This window comes from Poecilia mexicana, unplaced genomic scaffold (assembly GCF_051168715.1).
Source record: "Poecilia mexicana isolate PSO_F unplaced genomic scaffold, ASM5116871v1 scaffold_21, whole genome shotgun sequence".
Taxonomy (NCBI): Eukaryota; Metazoa; Chordata; class Actinopteri; order Cyprinodontiformes; family Poeciliidae; genus Poecilia; species Poecilia mexicana.
The window spans coordinates 16,307,634-16,329,922 of record NW_028263390.1 but is presented as its reverse complement, the minus strand read 5'-3'; the positions used below and the strand labels follow the sequence as shown (position 1 = coordinate 16,329,922).

General features: G+C 39.8%; 2 protein-coding genes across 2 annotated transcripts; both read left to right on the top strand.

Annotated features, from left to right (window-relative positions):
* Positions 1-4,263: 4,263 nt before the first annotated feature.
* nek2 (NIMA-related kinase 2) lies at positions 4,264-10,533 on the top strand. Its single transcript, XM_014999006.2, has 9 exons — positions 4,264-4,627; positions 6,689-6,906; positions 6,984-7,224; positions 7,517-7,599; positions 7,683-7,809; positions 7,895-8,129; positions 9,599-9,653; positions 9,763-9,836; positions 10,099-10,533. Exons 1-9 carry the CDS (start codon positions 4,532-4,534, stop codon positions 10,290-10,292), a joined length of 1,323 nt encoding a protein of 440 aa, XP_014854492.2. The 5' UTR covers positions 4,264-4,531; the 3' UTR covers positions 10,293-10,533.
* Positions 10,534-11,249: 716 nt separating this feature from the next.
* On the top strand, positions 11,250-17,740 carry slc30a1a (solute carrier family 30 member 1a). The gene is made up of 2 exons (XM_014999008.2): positions 11,250-12,553; positions 14,781-17,740. The coding sequence occupies exons 1-2, from the start codon at positions 11,986-11,988 to the stop codon at positions 15,638-15,640; spliced, it is 1,428 nt and encodes a 475-aa protein (XP_014854494.2). The 5' UTR covers positions 11,250-11,985; the 3' UTR covers positions 15,641-17,740.
* Positions 17,741-22,289: the final 4,549 nt, after the last annotated feature.

The window sequence follows — 22,289 nt, the reverse complement described above, 5'->3', positions numbered from 1 at the left end:
TTTCTATTGGGTTGAGATCTGGACTATTTGCAGGCCATGACATCGACTGAATGTGTCTTTCTTCAAGGAATGCCTTCACTGTTTTTGCCCTATGGCACGATGCATTGTCATCTTGGAAAATCATTTCATCATCTCCAAACATCTGTTCAATTGAAGGGATGAGAAAACTGTCCAAAATGTCAATGTAAACTTGTGCATTGATAGAAGAATTAACCACAGTCATCTCCCCAGTGCCTTTGCCTGACATGCAGCCCCATATCATCAAGGACTGTGGAAATTTGGTTGTTTTCTTCAGGCAGGCCTCTTCATAAATCTCACTGGAACGGCACCAAACAAAAGTTCCAGCATCATCACCTTGTCCATTGCAGATTCTTGACTCATCACTGAAGACAACTTTCATCCAGTCATCCACAGTCCATGATTGCCTCTCCTTAGCCCATCGGAATCTTGTTCTTTTATGGTTAGGTGTCAATGCTGGTTTTCATTTAGCTTTCCTGTATTGAAATCCCACCTCCTTTAGGCGATTTCTTACGGTTCGGTCACATACATTGACTCCAGCTTCCTCCCATTTATGCTTCATCTGTTTAGTTGTACTTTTTTGGTTTTCAAGACAAATGACCTTTAGTTGTTTGTCTTGACGCTTTAATGTCTTTCTTGGTCTACCAGTACGCTTGGCTTTAACAACCATTCCATGCTGTTTGTGTTTGGACCATATCTTGGATACAGCTGACTGTGAACAGCCCACATCTTTAGCAACCATGCGTGAAGGGTTACCTTCTTCAAGAAGTTTCACAATCCTCTCTTTTGTTTCAAGGGACATTTCTCTTGTTGGAGTCATGGTTCTCGCCACTCCACTTCGTCCAGCAGCCCTCCAAGGTGTCATGACTGCAGGTGTTTTGAACTGCACACTAACGGGCACATCTAATCTGGGGCAGGTGTCCATTTAGGGAAAGGAAATAGACTGGGTGTGTCCTTTTTTCTACCTCCAATTTGAGTGATTCCATACTTTTTTCCTCAGAATTGAGTGATTCCATATTTATTTCCCTGTGTTTGGTCAATAAAAGTATCATTCATTGACTTCCACAATGTTTTCTCTTCATTTCTTTGAGTGTTCCTGAAAGCCAACAAGTTGCACTTTGGAATGACCTTAATATTGTATCATGTTTTTGATCCGAGTTTGTTTTACAGCATGAAATGTCTGAATGACTGCTCATCCAAGACTGGTGATTCCATACTTTTTGCCAGGGGTTGTAAGAGAAAAAACTCTGGTCTAAAGGTTTTCGCTAATGCAGTCGCTTATTTGTTATCTTGACTGCATACTTTAAGGGTGACCTATTATCCTTTGTTGAGCAGGTTAGGGCAGCTTTATGGATTATGCAAAACGTGCTCATTAGAGGGTTTTGCAAAAAATCATTCTTGGATAAGGAGACTTTAGTCTGTCTGTTTTAAGCTTTTTTCAGAATGAACTGTTGTAGCAAATTTGGTATTAGTCAACTGTTCTACAAACATTTTATTTGCACAAACCAACACAAACATAATACAAATTATTTATATCACTTTTACTTGATTTGTTTTAAGGGGGTTAGAGGTTGATTGCTGGTGATTTCTGGAAATTATAATTGTTTTAATCTTAAAAATACAGCGGCAACAATCAGCACAAAGGTACCACAGTTGACTGACACCACATTTTGTTTGAGTTTGTAAATGTGGGGTAGCTGGTTGACCTTTGGTGACCTCTGGAAATATTTATTCATATTTTTGAAATTATAAAACAAAATGAGAAATGAAATTTTCTGTTGCACAAACATTTGACACCGATTTTATTTAATTTGCGGAAGCTTTGGGGGAGTAACTGCACTCAGGTCACAAATTTGGAAACAAACCAAAACGATACCACTTCATATATAATTAATACAGTCAAATTGTATTAATTATCAACAGAAACATCATGGATTTGATGAAAAAAAAAATGCCTCTAATCCAGGAGGATTATTCATCACCTGCTTATTCCAGTTTCACGGTCTTCAAGAGCATCTTGGCTACAGATAAATTGTTTCAAATCATTTACACCACAATTAAATTTGCTGTCTTGAAAAAGCTCTCTGATTGTAACTCCACCCAGAAACAGGGAACCAGGGATCACACAGGAAGTGAAATCCTCACATGACCCTGATTACAACCTTGCTGTCACCTCACCAGAGGTGAGGAGGTTACTGTGGGTTGGAGCTGTCCGTCCTCCCTGCCTCCACGCTTCCACTCGTGCCCTTTCACGAGGGCAGCCGACGTCAGAGCCGCCAGGGGCCCTCGACTGTCTCTGTTGTTTTGTAGCTGTCAGTTTTCCACTCTCTCCCCCTCCTACAACTGTTCCTGGCCGATGTCCAAGCTCTTCCAGCTCTTTGGAGGACTGACCTTTGCAGAGGCAGACAAACAGACCGGCTCGGGAGCTCAATCGGTGTGTGGTGGCCAGCAAGGCGGAGAGGACTGAGAGGATAATCTGAGCTGTTACCGAGGCTGCCCCACTGAGAGGACTGTCAGCGAGCAGAAATCCCAGAGACTCCATTTATCCCAGGGCGGTGTCGCATGTTTAGAGAAACCATCTCTCACCTGGAGGATTTAACCGACTCGTCTGATGAATTAATGATGCTTTGCCCTTCTTTTGTGTCTGATAATCACAAATAAGAGCCGAGGGCGTCTAGGTGCAAAGTGCGATTTATCTGTGAATGAAAATAAGAAACCACGTTTAGAGAAGAGCTTGTCATTTTGTAACCTGAGGGAACGATGCATGAAAAAAATGCAAAACGATCACAGCCAAGCATACATTTCTGGTGTTCTTGAGTTTAAGTTCATGTCTTAAATTGTCTTTATTAATTGTTTTTCATATTAGACTTCTTGATCTGGGACCTGAGTTCAGATTTTGTACCACAAGCAAGCAATTGTGAAATGGCATGAGAATAAAAATCCTTGAATCCTTTGAAATCTTGAAAACTACAACTGTAATGTTGTAGTTTTCCTCGCAACAAATAAGAAATAATCATTCCTACTGCTGCTAAGACATGTAGTCATAGCTTTAACAAAACCTTTACACAAAATAGGATAAGAAAAATATAAAGAATACAAAAAAACCTGGTCAATTTCATTGTTTACTTCAAGCACATCAAAAGTTATAGTGTCTTTCTCTAATATCAATAACTTTATGTACAGCAGTAAGAAACTCTTAGTTCACAAAGTGATAACTTCTGCATTTTTTTACACCATTTGGACAAAGGCATATTTATGATCTATTTTAGTAATCATGAAATATTAAAGTAATTTAACTAAGAAGAAGCAGAATGGAAGAAGAAATTAGGACACCTCCACATTTATCTCGATTTTAAATGTTCAAAATTATTCATTGGCATTTCACATCAGCTATGGCTCAACATCGTTTTAAACCTCAGTTTGATGTTGCTACTGACTGATGAAGTGAGAATGAACAACGTGGAAAAATCAGAATGGCTGGCTAGACCAAAAACAAATGATGATCTTTGGTCAGATGAGTTTTATAGTTGCATCGTTGGCGATTAAATAACATTTATTCAGCCAATATTTCAGTGTCGGTATTGAGTTACTGTGAAAAGAAGAGAAGCACAGCAGTTAGCAGTATCAGCAAGATACTGTGGGTGCAGAGTGAGAGGTCACTGAATTTTATTTTTCCCAAGTGGTAATTCTTTAGGTATGAAACGGATATAGGTGAACTGTTAGGATGTACAGATATTTTGAAATAAATTAGTGAAAAGCACATTACCCAATCTAAAAGTAGTGGTATCATTTAAATTAACACAAGCACAAGAACAACTTAGGTTTAGTATATTCCAATGAGAAATATACTAAACCTAAATTATATGACCATGTTTTTTTTTTGTTTTTTTTTTACTTTATTTGAAGACATATTTTTTTTTAATAATGAGAAGAATAAAAAGTTCACTTTGCTACAACCACTATTAATAATAACAATAATACATTTGGAACTTAATATAAAATTTTGTAGAATATTATTTATTTCGCTAATTGCTAAACAGTATCAAAACACAGAAGCTTAGACGGACTTTTTCCGTGTGTTTTGGCGCCACCGTGTGGGCAATAGATGGGATTAACATCAACCCGCTCTCCTCTCGCGGTTCTTAGACGCTTAGCAACCACATGGTTGTTGCTTCACATCGACCAATCAGAGCCAACCAAGAGTAGCGATTTAGCCAATAAAAAGCTAGCATTTCGGCACCAGTTTAAATTTACTGAGAGTATTTCCTGTTTTGAGACCTGTACCATTCACGCATAGAAACGACTGATATCGCCACAAAAAAGGGAAGCGTAATATTTTGTCTTATTTAAAGACAAAAAACAAAGGCATTTTGTTGTTTTGATTTTTGTTAGCATTTTTTTGTTGTTGTGGTTGATTTAAATAAACGTTAAGCCACGGCAGAATCCATTCCAGCGTTGACGCTAACGTTAAATCAGGTAATTTATAACGTTAGTTTCGGCAAACACAACCAAAATGCCGTCCCGCGTGGAGGACTACGAAGTGTTGTACACTATAGGCTCCGGTTCTTATGGACGATGCCAGAAAATAAGAAGAAATAGTGACGGGAAGGTCAGTATGTGTCACAGATACGCACATTTAGAACTACGAAAACCACAATTAAATCATTAGTAGCTAGTTATCATGTGTGAGTTTACACTGAGGGCTCTTTCAGACCTTCAGAAGACAAAATTGGACCTTTCATAGAAACAAAAAAATATTTAAAATGATTTAATTTGCCAAATGGACCCTTGTTCGGAGCTGAAATCTACCAATATGAGAAGTTGGTGAGCTAAAACAGTGATAAAGAAATACAAAACGTCTTCATGATACGTTAAATGGGGTTAAAATACATTTACGATCTTAAAATGAAACTATAGAACCTATTGTCTGTCTTCGAAGACAATAGGTTAGATTTATTGACGAACGCTAAAGTGAAAAAAGCCTCAAATTGATAAAAGGTGATTATGAGTAACTTGAAGTGTAAAATATCTCAAATTCTGTTTAGATGTTGTGTATTGATATTTATTATAAGTGGTTTAAAGTGTCTGTCTGGTAACCCACAACAATGTCCATATGACTGCTTATGCTGGTTAGGTTTTAAAATAACCCTTTGAAAAATACAAAGAGGAGAAAAAAATGTCACATGATATAACCTTTAGTAAAATACCACGGTGTCAGTATTTACACAAAAATTTCAATGTGTAACACGATCCAGTAGTTTTATTTAAAACAGTCGATTATTATGCCTACTGCTGCTAAAATAATCTGAAATATTGAGTTATATCAGTTCTTGAAGTGTTTGTGGTTTTTACCTTAAAAGGTGCTATATATATAGTAGGGCTGTTGTAAACGAATATTTTAGTAATCGAGTAATCTATCGATTATTCTTACGATTAATCGAGTAATCGGATAAAAAAAATTAAAATGAAATATTGGTAAATCTGGCATAATACCGGTGTTACTATCAGATATCAATATCAGTCCAATTTTTCATATTTGAGCATCCCTAACAGTTGCTTTTTTGTAGTTTAGAAAACTAACCTGTAACAATAATAGCTCACTTTCTAAGTTAACCAGAAGAAAAGTTATGGAAAAATCTGAAATTATATTGAATTTAATAACAAAGAGGCAGGCTCACAAATATGCTTATAAAAAATGTCTACAATCCAGCTTTTAGTTTATGTATTCATCAAGGTGAGTTTAATAGATTAATTAAACTCACCTTGCCACCTAACCTGTCACGCTTTGGGTTTGAAAATACGGGAAATGCCGCCTGGAGTGGGAGGAGAGGGCGAATGAAGAACGTAAGATGGGGTGGAGGGGAGGAAATAGACCAGCGGACTGACGAACCGTTAGACCGGGGGATGAACACGGGGGGAAGCAATACGGGATATTTACGACACCTTCACTGGTCACACTCAGAAACTCATCTACCAGCCATGTACGATGCGCTCCGCCACCCGTTTCTTCAGACCGGGATATGAAATCTATTGTGCGGTTCGTCGGTAAAGCTACATTTACACGGTAAGCATCAGCTACTCAGCCGCCCGCCCTGTTCAGGCTATCCGCTCACCTCAGCGCTCTTCCCGCCGTTCGCTTTCAACCAGCAGCCCCGGAGGAGAAATGCTGCCGTACTCCAGGCATTCCCCAGTCATTTTAAGGATGCTTATTGGTTCCCCAAAAACGATAAAAAGTCGGGCATTATCATCAATCAATAAAATCCCCATGGGCCAATCTTGAAGATTGGACTTTATGCCGCTGAGACTTAGCTTTTGTCAACAACTCAGAGGCGGAAGTGAGAGCTCCGCGCAACGCAAATTGAGTCCCGGCCGGAACACGGTGCGCTAACTAATAAAACATAAATTAACGAAGCTTCGAGGCAGGTAAATTTTCCTCGAGGAATTTTAGTAATCGAGGTACTCGAATCATTCGAGGAATCGTTTCAGCCCTAATATATAGTTTTACTTGCATTTCGGCATTGTCTGTCTTTTTATCTTGAGTCTCTTCAGAGGCTGATCTCCCACTTTTCTTCTTCAGCTATGTCTTCCTGGCTGTTGATATTTTTATTTATTAAGTTTTTAAATTTTCGTCTCCATCCTTCTGGGTAATTAATGCTCTTGTGTTGTGCAGATCCTGGTGTGGAAGGAGCTGGATTATGGCACCATGGCAGAGAGTGAGAAGCAGATGCTGGTGTCAGAGGTCAATCTCCTCAGGGAGCTCAAGCACCCCAACATCGTGCGGTACTACGACCGCATCATCGACCGCACCAACACCACGCTGTACATCGTCATGGAGTACTGCGAAGGCGGGGATCTGGCCAGCCTCATCAGCCGGTGCATCAAAGAAAGGTCGTTTCTGTGGCGATGTTTGCTTCTCTTCTCTTCGTTTATACATTTACAGAGTTACAAATTTGTTTGCACTGCAGGCGTTATTTGGAGGAGCAGTTCATTCTGCGTGTCATGGCGCAGCTCACCTTAGCCTTGAAAGAGTGCCACAGCCGGAGCGATGGCAGGGCCACGGTTCTTCATCGGGACCTGAAACCAGCCAACATCTTCCTCGACATCAAGCAGAACGTCAAGCTCGGGGACTTCGGTCTGGCGAGGATTCTGAACCACGACACGAGCTTTGCAAAGACTTTTGTTGGGACGCCGTACTACATGTCTCCAGTGAGTTGTGATCGGTTGCATCTTAGACTTAAAAGTAATTTATTGTTACGTTTACGGTACCTTTTAAGCTTCCATAGTCACTTTTTTTTTTTTTTACATAAATGTATCTATTTTTCAAATTAATTGTCAGATCCAAGTGAATAACTCCCAGTAAAATGCATCAGTTTTTGGTTGCAAAGTAACAGAATCTGAAAGTGCTCCTCTTTTATCTTATGTTTGTTTTTTTTTTTAAATCAGCTTTTATCTTTAAAACCAAAACCGGTCATGTTGTAATTCAGTCACTTTCTTTCAGGAGCAAATAAACAGGATGTCCTACAACGAGAAGTCAGATATCTGGTCTCTGGGATGTTTGCTGTATGAACTTTGTGCATTATCGTAAGTTATTCTACACACAGTTTGGCGTAACAGATTTCCCAAACAGTTTTACAGCACATCAAGCTGATTGTTTTCCTGTTCAGGCCTCCGTTCACAGCATACAACCAGAAGGAGTTGGCAGAGAAGATCAGAGAGGGGAAATTCAGGAGAATCCCCTTCCGGTACTCCGAAGAGCTCAACGCCCTGCTCGGCAGAATGCTCAACTTAAAGGTTTGAAATATTAACTTATTTTTCCCTGAACTGAACCTGCGTTTGCGCCTGGAAGGATGCACGATGTCGTCCTCTCCGTCGGCAGGACTACCTGAGGCCGTCTGTGGAGTCCATCCTCCAGAGCAGTTTGTTGAGCGACAGCGTTGCTGAGGAGCAGCGAAAGGTGCAGGCGCGGGCCCACAGGAAGTCTGCAGGATCGGACTGCGCCGCTCAGAAGCCGACTGAAGCGATAGCCGTCTCTGTGGCCGAGCTCAAACTCCGAGAGCAGGCGCTGCGGGACAGAGAGCAGGCGCTGAAGGACCGGGAGGAGAGGCTGGAGAGTAAGTGGGGAGGCACAAACGGAATATTCCATATCTGATGGAGTGCTGTGCAAGTATATCCAGAAACCTTCGGAGTTTTGATAGAAAGGTGGCTTAAAATCTGAAAACCTCAGTTTAGCCCTTGACGAACTAGATTGAACGATGTTCTTACAGTCTGGAGAAATTTTGTTTTTTTCTTGTGGTTTTCAGATCTTGAGTATTGAAAAGAGAAATGGAATCTGGAAAGATGTTTGTTTGCAGACTGTCTTTTGTTTTGTTTTCTAAAACATTCAAACCTCAATGGGCATCTTTTATGTTTGATTTACCACATAATGCCCTAAGGGTAAGACTTTAACCAACATAATGTTGGTTTTTAAGTCACTGTGAAGCCACAGATCACATTTAATTATACTAAGGATTCATAGCTTTTGTGACAGTAATACAACTTTAAATGAGTTTCAAAGTAAACCTGGAAATCAGACGACTGTTCTTGGTGTAGATCCCAAACAAAACATCGAAAAGTTCTCTTTGCTATTCAAAGACCACGAGATTAGTTTAAGAAAATGCATAGTTTAGGATGTAGTCCTGCTTCGGCAGGAAGTGTTAACATACTGCTGACTCTAGTTTATTTGATGACATAAAACGATCCTTTTGAATCTTACTGAAAACAGAAACTAACTTCAGTTGTGCACTATGTCATGATTTCTGAAATAAACAGAAAATAAATGAAGACAACTGTTCTAACATTTCCCAGCTTTTTATATGATAGAATGTGCAGAGATTTACAAAGATTTTCTGCTGAGATTGTGTGGAATTTAGAAAAGAAATATGTCGAAACCCTGCGGCAAAAGCAAACCGAAAGAAATGAATTCAATCCAGAAATCTGGACATGGAAAATAAGTTGTTTTGGAAGTGAAACAGCAGCTCAAATCACACAACTTGCAGAGTTTAAACTAAGAGAAAACCAAACCCATTTCCATGAGAAACTGCTTGTGCATGAAAGAGATGAATGTTTGATAACTTTTAGCAAAATATAAAATAATAAAAAGAATTATAGCAAATAAAATTATTTAGCAAAAATCTGGGAGCATTTGAGTTTGTTCACCAACCAGTCCTGAGTTTCTGAACAATTAACTGCTATTACTGCAAGAACTTGCAGATGCCATAGCATTCAGTGAAGGCATTCTGGAGAACATCGTATTTTGTTTCTAAGTTATTGAATATTTTTGTTTCAGGAAGTTTTAGAGTCTCTGTATTAAACTGTGTGGTTGTTGAGGTTTAGTTGGGCTACACTGTGAAACACAGCTGGCATGTTGTGTTGATGGCTACAGGTTGGTTCATGCTGCCTTTTGTAAAAGTGTTGCAATCGAAGCTTGACCTACTTTCCTTTCCACAGTTCCTGGCTGACAGCAATGCGTCTAGAAGAAATATGTGCAAGATAAACAAATTATTGTTGGGGAAATTAAAACGAGTTTTGTTTTTGATGGCAGAAAGGGAGCAGGAACTGTGCATACGTGAGCGACTATCTACTGAGAAGCTTGCACGGTAACACTTGGAATAATCTAAAATCATTTTAGCCGTACTGCATTACTATTGTGCTTGGAATCTTTTCAGCTAATTGAAACATTGTCTTTTGGTCTGATCTGTGATTCAGAGCAGAGAGTTTACTGAAGAATTACAGTCGGCTGCAGCAGAAGGACCAGACCCTGGCTTATGGCAAAGACTTAGGTATGGGAATCCAGCAAAGATGTTACCACTTGCGAAACCAAGCCCTGAACTGAAAACAGCTCTGGTTTATTTTTTTATTTTTTTATTTTAATCACTGAACGTATTTATATCATGTAAATAAAGTTTTTATACAAAAATGGTGTTTTAATTACCTCACATTAGGGTTTTAGCTCATCAGTTACAACCTCAAATGACCTTGTTATTAAAAATTTAATCTGATTTTTCTGTGTTGGTCACTGGCCTCTTTGCTGTTTTGCTCTAGATCCGGAGGATCTGTCCCCCGGCAAGAAGAAAGTCCACTTTGCAGGTGAAAGCAAAGAGAACCAGCAGCCTGCCGGTCCATACCAGGACTTAATGCTGCGGCGGCTGCAAACCGCTAACCTGCGCGCCCAAAAACTGAGTGAAGTGGAGAAAATCTGTCAGTTCAAAAGCAGGCAGATCCTCGGCATCCGTTGAACAGAAGAAAGAAACGGTCCAATTCAAGACTGAAAATTCTCAACACTGGATGTAAATTTAATAATTCATATATATATATATATATAGTATTTAAAGTTTTATTATACACTCTGTGCGAGTGGTTTTAAAATGATAGGCAGCTATTGCGTTTTTTAATGCGCTTCGTATAATTTTGCTTTATTTATGTGAGCCTTACTGATTATACTGTAAATATTAAAAACTGATTCCTTTGTGAATAAAACGTGTCATTGATCATTGCAAACAGACAAAAGTATTTAACAGCTCTCTAGTAAGAAGCCATTTGCGTTACAATTCAAAAAGGTGCTCGTTAATCAACACTTGATGGTTCCCACAAGAGGTCATCAGTTTCCTGTGAAAAATGTGATCACAGGCAATGGAGCAGAAACTGTTTGCATCCAACAATCAATACTTGGATGGTTTAGATTGTTGGATGTGATTAAAAAGGAGATAGCTATTAACACTCTGAGTCATGAGCAGAATGATTAGATTATTAGATGGCCTTTATATTCTTTAATTGTTTGAGAATTGAAGCATTTAGTATAGTGACAATGTCAAAATAAATTGATATGGAAAACTCCATAAATTTTTAGGACTCATTGGGAACCCTACATATGTTACAGTACATATTTATTACATCTATTGTTTGGTAATGAAACTAAAGAGGGACTTTTTCTTTACTGCTGGAGGTAAGTTTTTATTCAAAATAGATTTGTGTCCAAAGACATCTCACTGCTGAATTTCTTAATGTAAAATGAATAATTTTGCTTAAAGCCTTGCCTTTTATTTGTATCAACATGAAATTGCCATAACAGTCAAATGGATGCATAAACTTAACTAGCAAATAAATATAGAGTTAATTTTGTCACCCCTGACCCTTCATATATAAAAATTTCAATGATAATAGAAAAAAACTTATTAGGCTTATAAAATACTGTTTAAGCACTTAAGAAAAGTATTATTTTGGTATTTGAATAAATATGACACTCGTGTACTTATAACAAGCGTAATAATAATCTCGCTACTTTCTGCTATAGTAGAGAATACAAGGTAATTGTGGCCAGAATCATTTCATTACAAAATGTAGATTTATCAAAATACATAATATTTAACAATTTATAATAGAAAATATTTAATTTAATTAGCAGTACACAACAATAACTTTCAATATGTCATTCAAACGTTTTTTGTTTTTAAAATGAGTGTAACGTCTCATCTGATTAGAAAGCCCAAATGACGTATATCGATACTACTCATTTCGGAAATTATTCAAGAATGGCATCGCGAGATTACAGTAAAGATGAAGCGTTCCTAGCAACCTCCGTTGTTCGTTTTATTTGTACTTCCTCCTAACGTCAGTTGCAAAATCTGACCAATCATGTTCATTCTTTTGATTAATCGTCCAATAGGAGCCCTTATAGGCGGGTCCTCGTGGTGCCGTGGTTCGTGTGGAAAGTTTACCGGCTCGGGTGCAAAGTTTCAACCGTCTGCAAAGCAGAGCTCGTCGGCAGAGGAGTCAGGGATATGCTGGTGACGTCCGCCGAGTTTTCACACGGTTCCTAGAAGCCAGTAACTCCCATGATTTCCGTTCTTTGGATGTAGCTTCACCCGGAGGACACCGTGAAGCCTTATCTCTCTGTGAACTTGAATCGACGAGGATCACCAGGAAGCGAAAATGGCCTGCGGACCCAACCGTGCCCGGTTGCTATGTATGCTCGCACTGACTTTCGGCTTCTTCGTCGTCGAGGTGGTGGTCAGCCGCATTACCTCGTCCCTCTCGATGCTCTCGGACTCCTTCCATATGCTGTCGGACGTTTTGGCGCTGGTTGTGGCTCTGGTCGCGGTGCGGTTTGCCGAAAGAACCCACTCGACCAAGAAAAACACATTCGGATGGATCCGAGCGGAGGTGATGGGGGCTCTGGTCAACGCTATCTTTCTCACGGCGCTGTGCTTCACCATCGTCCTGGAAGCCATCGAGCGCTTCACCGAACCCCAAGAGATCGACTCTCCAATGGTGGTGGTCTGGGTCGGCGCCGCGGGGCTCCTTGTCAACGTGCTGGGGCTCTTACTGTTCCACGGGCACGCCGGGGGAGGACACTCCCACGGGGGCAACTCTCATGGGGACAAGGGAAAAAAGGGGAAAACCAAAAAGCTCAAGAACGCTGGGGATGGGTTAGCGGTGGAGGAGACCAACAATCTGGTGGCGAGTCACAACAGTCCGAGTGATGGCAGGTCAAAAACTGGTGAGTATTTAAAGTTTGGGTCAAACCTTTTGAAATGTGCTGCAGCTAAATGCAACTTACAACACTCCAAATTAGAAGTCAATCAGATCAGTCTTTATTAAATACAAGTCAGAGCTTTCCTGATTTGGGGATTCAACCTTTCTGTTTTGTAGTTTTCCAACTCTTTATCTTAAAAAAACTAGATGTTTTGCCACACATTCAGATCTTTGGTCAATAACTACCAGCTTTGGGAACATTTTGTACCCATTTTGATGAGATTTGAGCATTTCTGTAATAATATCATCAAAAATAAAAGTAACCATCAGATGGTTGAGGGCAAGAAATGGGAGGTAGTATGTTATTTCTTTTAATTGTAGGTACAAACTGACCAGGAGCCTAAGACTTAAAAGAGGTTATCCATAGTAACATGGTCTAGTTAACCACAGAGATATAATCTAGCAGATAAAACAACAAACTTGCCAGTTTTAATCCTCAATTTGATATTATTCTTTAAAAAGTTAACAAAAATATTCACTTCAACTTTCTTTTGAATCTGCTGGTTTTGTATTGGGAAGCGCATTCATATCTAGAAAAACAGATAAGCAAAAATGTAGAACACTATGGGGTGATGTACGCTGAGGTGGGATTGATGCGGAAATCTTTCATGATTGGTTATAAACCGTCTCATATTGTGACTCTACTGAGCTTTAAATCAACTTCTAGCATCCCAGGTTACCTAAAAGCACATCTTTGCATTGTCTTAACAATTGCAGCAGTGACTAATCTACTGTTTCCTTGACAGCCGCTGTGTTCAGGCATGTGTGGCTGTTATCACACATTTATTGAGTCATTGCTGTGGCCACAATCACTGATATAAGCGAGTAAAGCCTCAGATTTAACTCGCTTCAACTGTTCGAAACCCTGAAATAAACGATATGGCTCATTCAGGAGAAATCTTTGAAAGGGATTAAATTGAGCGGCGTCGTGTTGGCACGGTTTCCCATAAAGTGAGTTCTCTATGTGATGCTGAGGGTCGTGTATTTGTGTTGCGTTACTACAAGCTGGCACAAAAGGCTCTTCACTTCTGTAAGTGGATGTTTGGAGTAAAACGGCAGATCCGCGGTTGGTCCCCACGTCCTTCAGACCGCTTCATTTATTCGCTCACTGAGGGGTTAATCTCATATACAGAAGACCATTTTCCCCTCCATGCCGTTCAGCCGTGCCAGTTTCAATAAATGGCTGCTATATCCCCTTCTCTGTGCACTGATTGCTGTTACTGGGTCATACATCAGTGTAGCCGTGGAGTCGACAGCCCCAGACACACCATTAGCTGTTGATGAATGACCAGACGGTGCCCAGGGATGGAAGGGGGGTGGGTGGGGGTGCCTCCGTCCCTCAGGTGCCGCTCCTTCCTGCTTGTGCTCCTAGGCTGCCTGCAGGTACTAATTAAAATATGCTTAATGTGAATTATGTGTGGAGTGTTGTATTTGGGGTACAACATGCTGGGAGTTCGTTCTTGCTCTTAATCCATCCAGACTGTTTGGTATGCTTTTGTCCTGTGTTTTCAGCACCAATAATGCAAATGGCCAGTGGGCTGCAACGACCCTCCAGAAAAACCCCACCAGTGTTTAGAATAAGAAAATGCAAAAATGTGCAAAAGTTAAAACACTTGTACTAATTATTAGTCTTATTTTTAAAAATTGTTTAACTTTTTGTGTTACTTTTTGTGAAGGCTTGGTCTACCATGAGGTTATAAAAACACAATAATTGTTAGTGTTGCTGTATGTATTATTGAAATGTACAACAAATGGTATGTTATGATTTAATTAATGTTATTTAAAATTAACTATTATTACAGCTATAATGTTTTTTCTCAAATGTATCTTGAGTGTGCAGAATATTACTCCATTTTACCCGTTAGTCGGTCAGCCGTTGTAGCCCTGCATCTTCTGCTGGTATCTCTTATTTGTTAAATGCAGCACGCACTTTGAATTTTCATTTGGATTGAAAACGACTACATCTACAAGCAGCCAGCCCTGTCTGCTGAAGCTTTTCTTGAAACTTTAACAATGGAAATGATTGAAATTTTTTCCAACCGTTAATACTGCAGACCTTTATTGGGATAAGCAGCCAGTTTCTCGGTGCGTGCTTCTATTTAAATCTTGTACATTTGTGTCAAAGTCCATTTGAGCACTCTGTTGTCATGCAGCAGTGACATGAACTCACCTCCCGGATCTTTTATCTCCAGATGTCAGCAGTAAAGACAACACGGAGGTGCAGATGAACGGCAACACCCAGATTGACGACGACCACGACTCGTCGGCGCAGCTCAACATGCGCGGCGTCTTCCTGCACGTCCTGGGCGACGCGCTGGGTTCCGTCATCGTGGTGGTCAACTCCCTCATTTTCACGTTCGTGTGGAAGCCGTGCACCGACAAGAACTGCGTGAACCCCTGCATCAAAAGCCGCGACGAGGACCTCCAGGCCATCAATCGGACGGGTAAAGTGGAGATGGCGGGCCCCTGCTGGGTGCTGTACCTGGACCCCTCGCTGTGCCTCATCATGGTGGGTATCCTGCTCTACACCACCTACCCGCTGCTCAAAGAGTCGGCCCTCATCCTGCTCCAAACCGTGCCCAAGCAAGTCAACATCAAACGGCTCAACGAGCGCCTGCTGAGCCTGGACGGCGTGCTGGCTATCCACGACCTGCACATCTGGCAGCTGGCCGGCAGCCGGATCATCGCCACGGCACACATCAAGTGCCGCGACCCCACGTCCTACATGGAGGTGGCCAAACGCATCAAGGACTTCTTTCACGACGAGGGCATCCACGCCACCACCATCCAGCCGGAGTTCGTCACCTTCAGCTCCCAGTCGCGGGACTCTCTGTGCGAGCTGTCCTGTCGGACTCAGTGTGCCCCCAAGCTGTGCTGTGAGACTGCAGACAAACAGAAGGGCGGCGTTGACTCCAAAGCCGCAGCAGCAACAGCAGCGTCCTCAGCTGTGGACGTTGTCAATGAGACCCTGGAGCAGGCCCCCGTCATCCAGGTGTCGTCTCAGACTGATGCAAAGGCCGCCGTCCGCAAGGAGGTGGAGTCGTCGCTGTGAAACGAAATGCACAGGCGAAGCAGGTGAACCACCGTCACTTCCTGGAAGCTGAAATCTCTCGGACCCGTTCTGGATCCGATTAAAAAGTAATTCTTTTTTTCCTCGATCACTTCGCCAACATTTTGGTGAATTTGATCCCTCTCGTTTTATCATCTCTCGCTCCGGCAGCACGGTTCTGACGCTTGTCGTCTTTTTCATGGACCTCATCTCCTCCAGGACTGGAGCGACGCCTGCATGACTGTCCGTCGTTTTTAGCACCTCGTCGTGATGTGTCACCTTATCCTAATGGTGTCGGTTGTTTTTTTTTTTTTTTTGTTTTTTTTCTTCTGTGCCAAAGCTTCTCGCTGCAGAACCGAGGGGACAAACGGACGAGTTGTGTAGACGAGCCTACGGACCTTCTGGCAAAATGAGTCCTTGTTGTTTTGCGTGGGCTTTGAGCAAATCTATTTTCTTATCCTTTTGGCTGCAAGTGGAATAGTATTGTATTTCATAATAATTTAAGTATTTAAGTTATTAGAAATGATTTATCTTTCTGTAGATGCTGTTTTATGAGATTTAGTTTAAATGATACAGAAGGATTTTTTTTCCTATTATTTGAATGAAACAAAAAAAGAAATGTTTTAGTGATATATTTTCAGATTTGAGGTTTTTATAAAGATCTTGTCGTTGGACTTTCCTCTGGCCTTGACGCAGACACCTCTCACCTCGCCTTTTAAAGAATCTGCTGTGGTTTACGACAACATTTTGTAGTAGGCGTGAGGATTTCTTTCAGTGGTAGGTTTGGACATTTTTAAGCCACACTGGCTTGAAATTTGAGTCTGTTGTGAAGAGGCATGTGCCGGTAAGACAGCAAAAAATATTGCAGTTTCACAATATTGCAATGAAACAGCAGAGCTCGATCTATTTAATTTTATTTAAAACAAACAAACAAAAAAAGGCAACAATTTTTTTCCATTATGATTGTGACAATATTAAAGCATTTCTTTCTGATTAGCACATCTTGTTAATTATGATTTAAATTAGGCTTCTTTCAGCCAGCTGACAACAAACATTTTCTGTTGAAAACGTTGAAACTGAAACCGGCCCATGCCTCAAAGTGAAGAAACGAGCACTGTATGCCGAGCGGTGACACACTCTGAACTGGAAAACCTTCTTGTGCTGGTTGTTGTGTTCTTTTCTTGTGCTGTTTTCAGCATCCGTGCTGGAGAGTTTTTATATATACAGATATAGCATATCTATCTATATATATAAAACACGTTTCCAAGGCGTCCACTGCGAAAACTCAAAGTTTTACCAAGTATTTTTGGTTTAGTTTCTTGTGTAGATATGTCAGTATGCTTGAAATAAGACAAAACTAACTTACAAGTAAATTTCCAGCACAATATAGGAGCTCTTTTTAAGTCAGTAATTCCTTAATGTTGATTTTTAAAAAAAAAGTGCTAGTTCCATTAGTAGATTTTTTTTTAATTTCAATTAAAACATGGAGGAAAATGTCCTACATCTTGGTGAAAACGTACTTCTAAGTCAGCTCTGTCTGATTTCAAGCGTTTGCGCCAGAAACGAGACCAAAATTTCGTTTTTGCAGTGTCGTAGTAGCGTGTTTGCATGACCAAACCGAGACCTGATGTTCGACGTTTACCAGCTCTTCTCTGAGCTCTCGCTGCTGCTCCCCAGCGCCTGCTGGAGTCCGCCGATATAACTCACGACTGTGTTGGAAACGACTCATCATAAAGCTCCGCCGTTTTGGTGAATTTAAAGTCCACATGGTGGCCTTGAAACTCGTATGACTTCTTCCTGTCAGTCACCACAGATATCTTCTGAAGGTGGTACATTTCAGATTTCCACTCCCTATTAAATGTGTATGCAATATAGAAAACGTGCTGGGAAATGTATTTTGGTTCATTTGTAGCGTTTTTAGTCACTTTTACTGTGTCTTTTATGACTTGAGCTCTATGTGAAAAGGAAGGTGTTTTTATTTCAAGCACATGTCTGCTGATGTGTTTTTGATATATATGCACATATATCTATATATATTCACAGTACCTGTCCGATGTGTCATTGTGAAATAAAACAGCTGTTTGGTCCAGCTGAGGAACAGAACACACCTGTCTTTGTCTTGCTTTCAACAATTTTACAGCTAAAACTGTTTATTTTTCTTTAAATCCAGGGTGTCCTAATTTTATCATATGGGCTAAAATCATCAGCTCAAAAGTACTAGCAAGTGAAAAAATATATAATTTTTAAAATTGAAATTTTTGGAAATTTCAAGTTTATTGTAGTAATTCCTACAATTAATTAGGAACTACTTTAATTTAACAAATTAATCTGCTTCTTTTTTTTTCCGCACGGAACTTCAAATGGTATTCCCATATTTTTCTTAAATGAAAGGCGTCCGGTTTGCTTATTATTCTGGGCTCGATTGAATAAAACTGGAAAAATACTTAGTGTATTCTTAGCAGTAAAAACAGAACCTCGGTCAGTCTTTGTTTGAAAACACTTGCTGTATTCAGCCACTAAAAGGAAATGTGGGTGTAGGTTAGAGTATAAGTCAATGAGTATGTAGTCCTGTTTACCATGATAATAGTAGAAAACCAGAAAACTTTGTTACCTCTAACATTTTTGTAATTAAATTTTCATATCAAAGTTGTAGTTTTCTCTTAATTTCTTGAATTGTGATTTGTAGGCCGGAAAAAATCAGGGCAGGGGCCACAAATGGAACCTGAACCCCACTTTGAACACCTTTGCTTTAAATATTAAGTTGAAACAAAGGAAACACGTGATGTCCATTAATTAACCATAAGGTGAAGTAAAACTGCAAACCTACAGACTTTTAAAAGACAGACTGCTGATATTTGCATATAAATTTCACAAACAGCCACATAGATGGATAAAGTCACCAGATGATGTTGAAATTAATATTTTAGAATATCAATGAAGAAGCGCTGGCAGCATATTAATGTTTCCATAAATCAGAACATCAGTAAAAAAAATTTCAATACTTTGATTTAAAAAGTGAAAATTGTACAGCTTCATTATGATGATCTATTTTGAATAATGAAAGCTAATAACAACCCATAATTCAGTTTCTCAGAAAATGTTTATATTACCATAGCCATTAATAATTATACATGCTTAATAGTATGTATTATATTATGGGCTTTGTAATCACAGGGAGGACTGGTGACTTGACAGGCCACTTGTCCAATAAACAGCCTTGAAGGGTTATTGCTAAAGAAGCTGGCTATTTATAAAGTGCTGTGTGTCCAAACACAGTGATGAAAAGTTCAATGGACGGAAAAACGGATACAGAAAATATGTACAAGCGACAGAGAGATTTAGTTTCTGTCATCTTTGACAATTTTTGCTGATGGAAAATTAAAACCCAAATTCAGTTGTTCAAAAAATGCGCTCAGTCCAGTCAGCTTTTCACCTTAGTGCTTATAAGACATTTCTGATATCGTTGGTTGAGGAGTGGCTTAACACAAATCAGTTGTAGCCATTAGCCTGGATATGACTGGGCATGTTAAAGCACTCTCTCTACACACAGTCAATGTTTGTAATCATATCAAAGTTGCTTCTCTGTTGAATATGTACAATTTTGTACGAAATTTTGTCCTTCCATTCAACTTTCTATAATTTACTTTGCTCCTGCTTTTTTTTCCATGATTGTGTTTTTATCTTTGAGAACCTGAATCTTGTGTTTTCATTTTCTGTAAGCCATCATCAAAACATAGAAACCAATATGGGTTTCTCTTTTGATTTGAATTGCCGAAATAAAAGCAACTTTTGGTTAATATTCAGTTTTTCAAAGATGTACTTCTAATTGCTTACATTGCATCTCTTCAGTTTTGGTTTTTGCTACTGCTAAATCTGGACACAGTTTCTAAGTCCAACAGGAAATATGTGGCTTATGTCTTCCACTCAGCAACAAATCCCCAAACAGTCCAAGCAGTAATAATGGTCAGCAGCAAAGCAAGTTGTAGAGTGCTGTTCTGCAATTACATAAGTCCATAATTGCAGCATTTTCACAGCTTCTCTTTTCTCTCTGACAAAGCAGATTTCGCTGGGACTCTCAGCCAGCTGAGGCTGAGGCTGGCTGACTGTAAATTGGGGGCTAGGCGGGAGTAGACACTTGCTGAAAGGGGGCTTATATAAGAGGCCGAGGGTATTCCTGGGGGCAACAAGTGCACAGACCTACCCAGCATTCCTCTGTGCAGCCGTGGCGCTGGCTTTTCACTCTCTGTTCCTGTGTGGAATGGACAAACACTGGCTTTCATTAAACTGATGTTTTCTTCTGACTCGTTTCTGTTACATTTCTCCTTTTGAGACGTTTCAGGACTTCATAAAAGTCCTGAAACGTTCACCGGCAAGGATGCTAGATAAAAACAGATTGGTGTTTGTGCATCTAGTTTACGGAGTAGTGTAACCGTTACTGTGTGTGTGTGTGTGTGCGCGTGTGTGTGGAAGGCCATCTGTCTCCTCAGCTTTGTCCATGGGATTTGCAGGCTGGGTGAATCCGGTCAAGAGAGGGAGGGGTTAATGCTGATTGAACCTGGGGGTCAGGGGTCACTCTGCTGCTAAATGTATTCACCTTTGCTAACACAGCATTTTGTGGGAACAGTAACCTGTGAAAGCTGCGGAAACCCCCCCCAAAGCAACCTGATGTCACTTTTTGTCCAGTGTTTGTGCCCCTTATTATTGTAATAATTGCAGTAAAGATCACTTTGAAAATTACATAGTAAAAACCTTGATAGATGGTATTACTTTTATTGCTTTTTTTCAGCTGGTGTTAAAATAGTTCTCCATCATATAATACTTAAATATACTTATTGTAATATATATTTTTTTAATTTTTATGCATTTATCCAATGAGGGAGCAGCTCAAAAAAGAGCCTTCATTCTCTTAGCAACTCCTCAGAGTAGGAAAGTGAGTCAGGTGGAGTGAATATTTAGAGTTAATTGATTCATCTCATTTAGAGTTTGTGATTTTACCGTGAAGAAAGTTGATTTTGCTACTAAGTAACGTCCGCCGGCGACTTTGTGCAATTTTTCCTCATTATTTATCTACTCCCCTGAACGTAACACGTTTGGGTCATTAAAACGTATCTCATTCACTAATGTTAATCTGGTAATATGTATTATTTTCATCACCACGCCTTGATTAACAGTCGAAGTACTCTCAGATAAAGCTAGCTAAAATTAAAACAGCAAGATAACGGCGGGTAACCGTGGCAACCGGTGACAGTTTTACGGCAGACTGGTTCTTTCAGCAGTTTGCGCGCGCATCCGCGGTGTTTACAAACAAGTAATAGGTATTTATTTTCACGCACACTGAGGAGTATAGTTCAGCATGCACAAACAATCATGCTTGTTGGAGAGGCAAGTCTCCATAGCAACCATTAGAACCTATCTCTGGTTTTCACAATAAATATTTTGCTAGCTTTATCACAGTTACACACATGGATTAGATATAACATTAGGAGCCCAATGAGTCAAAGTGTTCTGGGAAAACCTTCAGTTTTATCATTTATTTTATTTGTGGCTTTGTTTTGACATATAATAGCCAACTAACCTGATTCAAGAGCACAAAGCAGAGCCTGAGGGCCAGACTGGTCAAACGAGAAATGTTTATAGGGAAGATGTGACGTCCATGCCCTAAAGCGGATCGGCTGTATGGTTTAATCTTACAGATTATAGGGTTTACATCCAGTTGTATCAGCTTAGCATTAGAAAAACAGGTCAAATAACATGTGTCTGATTCCTAATTGAGCTAACATTTTGAACCAAAGAAATTTGTCAATAATGATAACTATTATTTTATGTCAACCAAGTAAGTAAGTTGAAGATTTATAGGCTTAGACTGGGAAATCTAATTGCGCAAAAATAAATTAAACCTTTATCAAATATGTGTGGTAGAAAAACGACATGACAAATTTCAAATGTTGTGAAATTATGTTCTAAAGTGAATGGACCACAATTATAGCTTTTCTATCTTTAATTTAAGTCCACAATGACACGTTTTAGAAACCGTGGGATATTTGTGTGCCGAATTATCTCCAGTTTTAGTATCAGTTGACATTAATTGGTTTGAAAAGGGGGCTCTCTTTGTCTTTGAGCACCGGGGTTTGATAAAATGCCATGTAATCAGTTTCGTGAGGGAAACAAAAACCTGAACTGAAACAAGGACATGTGAACAAAAAGCAGAACAGGGACCAGTGGCTCATTCACTTTGCTTTAAAACTCATCAGTCGGTGAGGTTGTTCCTGCGTCAGTAGGTGTGTAAAAAGGGATGATGACCAAGTTGTGAGTGAGCACAAAGGAACTTTTAGGAACTTTTTATTTTTTCTCACTCGGGGATGCTTTCATTTTTCTGTTTTACGTTTTAGGAAGGTTGTGGCAACAAAGCAAATGTGTCTCATCACCAACTAGTGCCAAGTAGTTGGTGATGAGACACTGATAAAGCACTTCATGCTTTATCAGATGCTGAGCGCATACATTGATCAGCATTATAATTCACTCACTGTGTGATCAAAGTTCTTCTAAAGGGGCTGAAGTGAAATAAAATCATAGGTTAAGCCTGCAGGTTGAAAATATTCAGTACAGTAGGAGTGTTTTCGTTTATCGTTCTGATAATGGCAGAAAACAGATC

Coding starts and splice junctions, on each gene's coding strand:
- nek2 (XM_014999006.2), top strand. CDS start 4,532: ATGCCGTCCCGCGTGGAGGACTACGAAGTGTTGTACACTATAGGCTCC. Junction 6,907..6,983: donor AGCCGGTGCATCAAAGAAAG/GTCGTTTCTGTG, acceptor TTTGCACTGCAG/GCGTTATTTGGAGGAGCAGT. Junction 8,130..9,598: donor CCGGGAGGAGAGGCTGGAGA/GTAAGTGGGGAG, acceptor TTTTGATGGCAG/AAAGGGAGCAGGAACTGTGC.
- slc30a1a (XM_014999008.2), top strand. CDS start 11,986: ATGGCCTGCGGACCCAACCGTGCCCGGTTGCTATGTATGCTCGCACTG. Junction 12,554..14,780: donor TGATGGCAGGTCAAAAACTG/GTGAGTATTTAA, acceptor TTTTATCTCCAG/ATGTCAGCAGTAAAGACAAC.